The sequence below is a fragment of the Mus musculus genome, chromosome 4 (genome assembly GCF_000001635.26).
Source record: "Mus musculus strain C57BL/6J chromosome 4, GRCm38.p6 C57BL/6J".
In the NCBI taxonomy this organism is placed as follows: Eukaryota; Metazoa; Chordata; class Mammalia; order Rodentia; family Muridae; genus Mus; species Mus musculus.
This window is the reverse complement of record NC_000070.6, coordinates 61,529,279-61,539,439: the sequence shown is the minus strand read 5'-3', so window position 1 is coordinate 61,539,439 and position 10,161 is coordinate 61,529,279. Positions and strand designations below refer to the sequence as shown.

Below are 10,161 nucleotides of genomic sequence, written 5' to 3'. Positions count from 1 at the left end.
ATTTTAGCCAGAAGAGAGACACCATGTTAGATGGCAAAATGATCCTGTGTTTGCAATCTCAAGAGGATGGTGACTAATGTTGATATTTTGTGAGGTTATTTATTCCTGATAAGACATTAGGGCCAACCATGAGCATCAAGCCAGCTTTTGCAAGTGAAAACTCCTAGATCTACCAGTCAGGCCAGTCCTTACATGTCACCAGCTTCTTTGAACTTTAGAATGGTTGGTCGTGTCACTTCTGCAGGTACAGATAGTTGTCTTCTTGGTAGATGTCATGTAACGGTGGTGATCTTTCCTTACATAATCACTGTGCTTCAGCCCTTGTTCCTCTTAGTGTACATGCTAAAGTGGCATTCTTTTACCTTTGTAACAGTTGTCCCCAACCCTCTATGTTCCCTTAGCTGTAATCTACTCCCAGATCACAAAGCATTGTAAAGTTCTACTGTATCAACCCTCACCTCTTCCCTGTCTTCTTCCTTTACAATAGGATTGCTCTGTCTGAGGTTGCAAATTTCTTCCTTGGCTTTGAATGTTTTCACTAATTCACGTCTCATTTCTACAAAGAGTTGGGTGTTGAAAGGGAGAGGATTTAGGGTGACCTCAAGCACTCATGTTGACTGGGGAATAACTAAATAGTTTCTGTACCTTTCTCTGGGTTGTTGTCTTTTGAGGTATGGTAGCATTGTCAAGCCTTTTATGTATTCAACAGAGTCTTTGTTTGGAACTGTTACTTAATTATATAAGGATTTCCAATGATAGCTTAGTTTGCGAACATTTTTTTTTTGTCTCAAATTTTTACCAAGACTAAAAATGAAATCTGGGCATGGTAGTCCATAGATGTACTTGAAGCCACTTAGGAGGCTTTGGTCAAAGAATGACTTGGACCCAAAGTCAGGGCATTTGGGGGAAGGGAGGTATTTCATCGTAAAAGCCTAGGTTTCTCAATAGTGTTTTGCCATCTTTTAGCAAACTACAGCAAGAACTCCTTTCATGTGTCCTGAGTTGAACCAATTTAATCTCTTGATCTAGGGGCCAGAGTATGCTTTTTCTCTGAATCCAATGGGACTGTAATTACCAAACCTCTCCCACTGTAGCACACCCACTCACCATGTCATGAAACATACTTAGCAGGCATAGCCTTAGAAATCCATGTCTCTCCTAAGCTCTGTTAGAAAAAAGACTATGCTTGGAAGAATCATGCAGGAAGTGTCATGCTTCTGTGGTCCTCAGACAGAACTAAAGCAGGAGAACTAAAAAGCAGGCAGTACTCATCAGGGCATGGAATTGTTGCACTGGAGGCAAAATCCTGAAACTCAGGTTACATTCTGGACCAGAAGGAAGGATCAGAACTCAGGAGGTCCACATATTCACTCATTGTCAGCCCCACATTTTTTCTGGACACAGAGACATATATTTAAATGCAAGTATAATCATTTTTTGATCAGGAAGAAGAAGAAATTCAAGGATAATTGTCATGGGTGTATCAAAGAGAAATTTAAAGAAAGACTTTGATTCTTGATGAGTTATCCTAGTAGCATGCTGGAGAGACAGGGATTGCAATTCTCTGTGAGACATGATTGAAAGCAGATCACAGAACTTGTCACGGGATGCTGTATGGATAGGAAGGGATGATGCTGGAGTCCTGGTGAGAAGTCTCCACTCAACACTGTGTAATCAAGGAAGAAATAATACAGAAACTCATTAAGTACTTTTTAGATTGACCTCTGGACAGAGAGACATTCTATTATATAGGAAAAAGGGGATGAAGAAATGGATCTTCCCTTGCAATCTAACTGGAATTATTTGCCAGAACACAGGGATGAAAGTCAGAATAAATGACCATAATGGAATCAGAGGCTTATTTCCACAACCTTTGTCATAAGAAGCTCTGAAGAAGGTTAGGTAAATTGTGGAATAATGATAAAAGCCTTAGCTACATTAAAGACTTCACACATTATGTGAGTGAAGTCTTGGACTAGATGAGAAGGGAGGGCCAGAGGAGTCTGCTCTCCAGACTGGTTGAGAAGTGGTGATCAGGTTCATCCAGTCCCAGGTAAGAAGCCAAGGTTGTAGGGAGTTCAGATTAAGATGTTATTATCTCGAGTGGGATGGAGGAGGACCACTGAAGAGCAGCTATACCACATTGGGCTACTCTGTCTGTTAATGATATTGAACCCATTGCTGAGCCTGTTTAACACAAGCATACATCAACCATGCAAAACTCAAATCCTTTTTTTCTTGCTTAAGTGCTTGAGTCACTTTACTTCAAAGCTCAAAGGAGGACTAGGACACAAATCCAGACAATTCAAAGCCAATTTACAAGCTTTCTTCAATGTTTCCTTATCAAACTATTTTTATTGTAATTTGAGTGCACAATGCTAATACTTTTGGAAGGGCCTCTCTATGACCACCAACCCCCTCTTTGCTCTCATTGGATATTGCCCACATGGAGGCTCAGGCCAATCTTCATTCTAGGGCCTGGAGACAGTGATCTGTAGTGTGAGAACAAGAACATGTTCAGGTACCAGGTCCACTTTATTTCCCCAAGAGAAAGGATAGGACTCTCCAGCTTTCAAAAATGTCTGGTAGCAAACTGAGTTTGTTTCCTCTATGATAAAATATTCAGGATGAGATAAGTAAATGAATCCTGACTTACTGGCATTAGATAGGTCAATGCTATTTTCTCTAACGATTCCATGCTCCTCAAATAGTTTTGCAAACTCTTCCTTGATGTCTGAACTCAAATCTGGTTCTAGGTCTGTGAGAAGAGCAATAGTGAGTGTAGCAGCTGTATTTTGTGCATTGACCACAGCCTGAGTGAGGGGACAGGGACTTTCCGTAAGGATGTGGAAATGGTTGGCAACATGATTGACAGGCATTGGTATGATCTATCCTGTATTTGGTATCCATAGAATATCCTTCTGTCCCACTGAGAGATTTCAGAGTGCTTCCATCACTATGCTTGAGGGATGATTGAGGTGAGCATCAATCTTAAGGACATGAGAAAGAGGCAGGACCAAGCTGGGAAGACCATATTAAAGCTAGAGGTTCTTTCTTCTTTTCCCACTCCAAGATCAGTGTCTGTGTGAAAATACTTTACCATAAAGCAACATCAGCTGGAAGGGTTCCCTATTCATTTCGTTAATGAGATGAAACATAATATAATTATCATATTCTGTCTTCAGTATAGTAAATGAATTGAATCCATCATCTGTGGAGGAAGTGGGACATGGCTCAGAAATTCTTTGTTCTGCAGGAAATGATGGATACACTCTTCTTGTTCTACCCCAAACACAAAATCATTAAAATACATATCCTAGAAGAGATTGGTAAACTGTCTGTTCCTTTCTGTGTTTAGCTTTCTGAACTTCAAGAAGTAATATCTAAGAAAAGGGACTCTGAGAGGTCCAGACCACTAGTGAACAGTAAGCCACAGGAGCACCACTCTCTCATCCTCTCCTAGGCTTACCTACCTCCCTCAGCAGCTTCAAGCAACATGTTTATATCTTTCATAAGTTTGTTTTATCAAATTATCTGCTGCTACACCCTGAGCGATGTGCAACAGTGCTAGCCACCAGACAGCATCAAATAGATTCTATATCCCCCTTTTTATCCTACTTGCAGGCCACAGGGTGTTAGCTATTCGATGGTGCTCATTTGACTAGTAGGTTCAAGTTCCTGAGTTCAGACTAAAGCAACACACACACACACACACACACACACACACACACACACACACACAAAGGTATTAAGGTTACTCATCATCTTGTGGATAGATATATAGACATTTTATATACACACATGTCACATAATATTACCAGCCTTTTCTGTATTGTCACCAACCAAAAATACTTTGGAGCACTCTTAATCTATACTGTAACACAGAGTAAACTGATGAGTAAGGTATTTTGAACTGGCTGGCTTCTTGCCCTACTACACTATAAATATCTCCAGGTTCTGATCCCATTTAACTTTTGACTATTTTGGAAAAATTAGCTAAATGATTTTATTTACATTATTTCCTTTATATCTGATGCTTTAGCAATCACAAATTGCCTATTATTTTAAAACTAGAAAACGACAATCACTTCTCATCCTTAGAACAACTGCAACTACTTCTAAGTTTCACCAATGCTGGACTTCAGCCAGCGGTGTAGATTATCAGCCAGATTTCCACCATCTGCCTCAAATTAGCACTCTGTAATGTTGCCTGATGTGGTTCCCAGTACCACACAGGAGAATTTTTATTATCGCCTTTACTGCAGGAAAACGGAAGTACAAAGGGGTGGATTTATTTGGCTAACAACTAGAAAGAAAAATTTGATTCATGATCACATAATCTTAACTTGTGATATACTGTCTCATTAATGTGGCTTCAGAGGTATCTCTGATCTTCCCTTATAGAACTCAGAGTGAATTAATTCCTGTCACCAACTCCTGTCTCTGACTTTTGAAAAACAACCTGTTATGAGATCTTGGATCAGTGTCAAACGAAGCATTCTAGATTTGGATACAGACTCAGTATGTGTGTACACGTGTGCATACTGAGAGGCATCTCTTCCCCCAATCCCAAGTGTTTGTAGGCATGATACCATACCAGGTTTTCCTTTCATGTTTCTCAGCTAGGAGCCTCTCACTTACACAGTATGGAGTTTAAAAGCTAAGGAATTCTCCAAGACATGAATGTGCTCCACAAAAAGTCACATGCTGCCACGTTCTTCTATCTTTTCTCTTTTGTCAGAGGCCAGGATAATAGTATACCATTCCCCATTAATCTTTAGTAGATAAGCAAATGGTTAAGGGAGAAGAAGCAGGGATACCACATGCACATGTGTCCACTTGAACTCCAGCCTATGCATTAGGGCCTGAGCATACACAGGGGTATATCTCATGCCAGTTGCCACAATACTTAGCATACTGTCCCTACCTCTCAGTGAGAACAGAGGTCCCAAAACATTGTTAGATCTGAGTAGCTGGTCTTACTTCAAGGTCTGGAGCCATTCATTTGTCTAATAGATTGTGGAACTATAACCATTCCCTCAAAGGATCCACTTGGCTAAAACATTTCCCCAAAGCACATTCTGATCATACATACAATTCACTGATCGTACTTTTTCTATATTAAAGTTCCTTCACATAGACCTAACTTCTTCTGCATGGACACAGACTAGAGTTAGTCCCAAACACAGCAGCAGCAGCAGCAGCTTCATTTGGTCTGAAATAGAATTATCTGTGTGTCAGGACCACGTCTTTCTGGTGATGTTGCCTACACTCCACTCCCTAGCTCCTTTGCTTGTCCTTATATACTCTCTGGGTTCAGTAGGTTTTTTTTTTTCTTCCTGTATGGGTCGACTCTACCTCTGTCAGGCTTTGTGGAATATTTTCTCATTTATTGATGAGAGGCCAAGGATTGTTCCTGCCATTTTCAAACTTGGCAATATCATCACCTATGGATTGATTTAGTAGTCTTACATTTCTCAAAACATATTCCCAAGAAAACAGTGGGTGTTCAAGGGAACTGTGATCTGGAACTAGAGGCACCTTTGGATCTGGCTTGGAATCAGAAAGACAGTTTTGGAGTGGGTGGGGAATGAACTGGAAGGACAAGTATGCATAGAATCTTTGCTTTAAGGTGAGTATGGAAGAAGTTGAGTTACTCAATTTTTGCAAAAGATTCATTCATATTTCATGTGTATGAGCATTGGTTTTGCATGTGTACCTGAGTACCATGCACAGGTCTGGTGCAGTGGAGGTCAAAGAAGGAATCAGATTCTTTGAAACTTGCTTTTGCTGAGGACACAGGTTCAATTACCTCACTTACCTGGCATCCTAAAACTGACTCTATCTTCAGTAACAGGAAACCATACACTTTCTTTTGATCCCTGTTGCCTCCTATACACAAGTGGTGCATATAAACTCATTCAGGCACATACACATAAAAACAGTAAATGTTAACTTTAAAAACTTATCAAGAAAAGTCTTCCAAGGCTATGGGGATAGCTGCCAAAAAGGCTTCAACCTTTGTACAGATAGCACTGACCTCAGAACCAAAGTGGTGTCAGTAGCCAGGTTTCATCAACTGTTTACTTTTGAGAACATTGGACTTCACCTGACAAGACATAATCTCATCATTAATGAAAAATACAAGTATTGTTCAAAGTCATATTTGCTGATGGAGGTCCAAGTAGAAATCATGCCAAAAATCATATTTCCAAAAACATACACTTACAATGGGAACATATTTTGTATCAGTAGACATTTCATTTACCCTGGAACTAGAAACATAAACTAGTGTTTGATGTGGGGATATAAAGAATTCAAGAAGGAGGCAAGTACTCGATATGCTTCATTTCAACTTTACATCAGCTTTATATGGTATGTACTATTTTATTTTTCTTACCATAGTATTAGTTAAGACTCAGAAAGATTAAGTAACTATATAAGATTATATAGTCAGTCAATGTGAGAACTTAGATTTAAACCCAAGACTCTCTAACTAGGAGCCTTTGTTCTTATTGATGCCACTATAAAGGTCTGGATATTTTTACCATGAAAGGGGGATGATTAATAGGAGAAAGAAGAATAAACACTGCTGTACAGCTTCAGACATTTTGGAATGGCCTGTACTAGCAAAGAAACTGCACATGTGTTTCTTTAAAATGTGGAGGCGTTGGTGTGGTCTAAGACTGAATGAGGCATGACAACTGTCTCTCTCTTGGTCTACAAGTGTTTGGTGGATACTAGGGGAATATCAGGATCTCCCCTCCTCTTACTTCTCCTCCTTCTCCTCCTCCTTCTTTTCCTTACCATTTTCTCCTCCTTCTTCTCTTCTTTCCCTCATTCTTTTTTTTTGGTTGTTGTTGATTATGGTGTTTGCCCACCTGTTCACATGCTTATGCCTTTGCTAGTATATGCAGAAGTCAGAACAGGAAACCAATATATCCCTCTATCTCTTTTTACTTCATCCCCTTGAGTCAGGGTCTCCCTCTGAATCTGGGAATTAGTGTGTTTCAGATAGGCTGCCTATCTACTAGGTCTCAGCAATCCTCCAGTCTCTGCCATCTACCTAGTGTTGGGGTTAAAAGTAGACATGACCAGCTTTTTAATGTGAGCTGAGGTTGCCTTGAGCTTACACTGAGATTTGAATGGTCTTCTATCTCTGGCTATCCTCCTGCTCCACCCTCCTGAACTCTTGGATTGTGGGTTGTAGCACCTCATCTGGCTATGGACTATTGTTTTTCTAGTAATGAACTAGAACTTGCTTCTACAGCAGAAAGCAACAATGAGTTCCCCACACTCCCAACTTCAGCTCAGGCACCTTCCCTGTCACTAAGCATGTTAACACTCTTGACTGAAAACCTGAAGTAGACAAGAAATGACTAGAAAAAGTGTGTGGGGAAGGAGTTTAAGGACTTTACATGTAACCAACATACATCCCAGTTGTAACTAGCTAGCATTTCTGAAACTGACCAATAGGAAAATGATTTAATCACTTTAACCTGTGTCTTACCCTCAACTAATTGAACAAATAGCTCATTCAGAAAGCCTATGGACACATTCAAGCCACTTATATGATGCCAGGGTATATTTGGGTCCAAGAAGAACATCTATGAAAGCAGGCTTATTTGATTCCTGTCCCAGAGAGATAATATTCTGTAGTCTCTCTAGCAGCCAGAGTGAGAGTTCATACTGCTGACCCTGGCTCAACATCAGTTCTGAAACACCTGCTGTGTCAGTGTCAGTGTCTGACCCCTGACATCCCCCACCCCCAGCATTGAGCTGGCTGAACTAGTCTCTGACACTGGAGCTACATGTCTTGCTTTGCTACAATTATATCTTCCTGTCAGACACCTGAAAACTGCCCACCCGCTGAGCTGCTGAAGAGCTACTTTGCAACTCAATCTAACTGAAACAAGCAACAGAACCCAGCCTAAACAAAGGGATAGGTCCTTGGGTTTTCACATATATATTCAGTGCCCTACATTAAAGATTGATCCTTGATCAGAGAACTTTGTCTTGGCTTGTTATTTCTCTCACTGAACTTCCAATCCACCACAAGTTTTCCTTTCAGGCACCCAGTAACCTGTGACTGTTGTCAGTACAGTTGGCGCCTGAACAAGGGACCTAAATATGGAAAGACTGATTGACGGACACAGTCTTGGTGGGGCTGCACAGAAAATGGAAGATGGTATCCTGCATGGGAAGCAACATACAGCATTAATGTTAGTGCTATAAGTATTATCTTTTGAAGGCTGTTGACTGCAAGGTTGCAAAAAGGATATAGGCTAGACTGAGTAAGAGTTGTCCCAACACTGATATCAGTTAGGGGATGACAGTGGAAAATGTGACTGGAAATGTCTAAACAGACATTTGTCCACAGTCAAAACCTACATCAGGGAAGAGGAGTAGGGCTTAAAATAATAAAATAAAATAAAACCTAATTAAAACAAATAAAATAAAATAAATACTGAATACACACAAAAGGGAGATGCAAGATACAAATGACATGAGAGAGACAGACAGACAGAGAGAGAGAGAGAGAGAGAGAGAGAGAGAGAAGGAAAATGGATTTTAAGTTCTCCCAGGGATAGAAGGACATCAAGAGATGTCCTGCTTCTGCTTTCTGGTCCCTACAGTAGACATCCTTAGTTCTGGTTACATCAAGTTTTCTAACATCTCTGTATTGTCTGTGTTTGGTGCACCAATCTGTCCACATGTCAACTCATGTCTGTTTTTGTTTTGTTGTCTAAATGACTCTCGTTCTGTGTTTCATGTTGAAAAGAAAAACATGGTTAAAACTTTATCTGCTGGCTATCCATCCTTGATTCAGTCTCAGTTGCACAGTGGTGGCTGATTTAAGTTGCCCATCACCCTTAGCCAGGAGTCAAGTGCAGCAGGAGAGGCCCTGCTGAAAGCTGTTTTTTAGAGGGGCCAGCTGCTTCTTAGTTCTAAGGCAAATAAGCTGATAGGTTTGGTTTTTTTCCTAAAAAAATAAAAACTCTGCAATTATGATTACTGGGTTCAGCAAATGACAAATTGCTTTTTCTCTTGAAATTATACCTAGAAAAGTAAAAATTCTTTAATTGGTATAAATGTATAAGATTCATGTAGCTGTTTCACACAACACACTATTGCCATGAAACCCCTCCCCCAATAAACACTTCCTGTGACCCTCACTGTGTGCACCATGCTGGCTCTGAACTAAGAAATCGCCCTGCCTCTGCCTCTGCCTCTGCCTCTGCCTCTGCCTCTGCCTCTGCCTCTGCCTCTGCCTCTGCCTCTGCCTCTGCCTCTGCCTCTGCCTCTGCCTCTGCCTCTGCCTCTGCACACAGACACACACACACACACAGACACACACACACACACACACACACACACACACACACACAGACACACACACACACACACACACATACAAACACAGAGCCAGAAAAGCATCTTGGGAGCTTTAAATGTATTTATTTCAGATCTCAGTGTCTATCTGTCTGTCTGTGTAGCCCTGGCTGTGCATGGAGATGGCTCCTTATGTTCCAGGCCTGGCTACATGAGCCTGGCTGTCTGGTTGTCTGTCTTTATGGCCCTGGTTGTGCATGGCTGTGGCTCCTTGAACTCCAAGCCTGGCTACACAGTGCTGTCTGTCTGTCTGTCTGTCTGTCCTGGAGCTCACTGTGTGCCCCAGGCTGTGCTAGAACTCAGACATCTCCATGCCTCTGCCTCTGCCTCTGCACACAAACACACACACACACACACACACACACACACACACACACACACACACAGAGCCAGCAAAGCATCCTAGAAGCTTTAACTGTCTTTATTTAAGATCTCAGGGTCTGTCTGTCTGTCTGTCTGTCTATGTGGCCCTGGCTGTGCATGGAGGTGGCTCCTTGTGCTCCAGGCCTGGCCACACAGGCCTGTCTGTCTGTCGGCCTGTCTGTGTGGCCCTGGTTGTTCATGGAGGTGGCTGAAAAAAAGCTAAGACATCCAACCTTGAGGAATGAACAATTAAGGAATCCCTGGAATTTCTGTTAGTAGATTAGCTGAACTACACAGTCTGTAAGCCATTCTAACAAACAAATCACATACATGCTGTAGGTTTGATTCCTCTAGAGAACCCCACCTAACACAATACCACAGAGGCATTTACATTTGATTTGGAAT

At 41.3% G+C, this 10,161-nt stretch overlaps 1 protein-coding gene across 10 annotated transcripts in view; it reads right to left on the bottom strand.

The window, feature by feature from the left end:
- Window positions 1-958: 958 nt before the first annotated feature.
- The window catches only part of Mup-ps12, a 97,893-nt gene continuing 88,690 nt past the window's right edge, over window positions 959-10,161 (bottom strand). For 2 of the 10 annotated variants that reach the window (XR_390621.2, XR_881325.1), the window contains 4 exons: window positions 6,041-6,109; window positions 3,101-3,211; window positions 2,657-2,758; window positions 959-1,666 (listed from right to left, as the gene is read on the bottom strand). Coding sequence is in view for 2 of the 10 variants with exons in the window: in XM_006538405.1 (XP_006538468.1) it covers window positions 1,524-1,666; window positions 2,657-2,758; window positions 3,101-3,211 (356 nt within the window). In the remaining 8 variants the exon portion in view is untranslated. Of the gene's footprint in view, window positions 1,667-2,446; window positions 2,493-2,656; window positions 2,759-3,100; window positions 3,212-4,641; window positions 5,061-6,040; window positions 6,110-10,161 lie in introns of those variants that run through there. The other 8 variants (XM_006538405.1, XM_006538406.1, XR_003955227.1 and 5 more) reach the window with 6 other exon arrangements.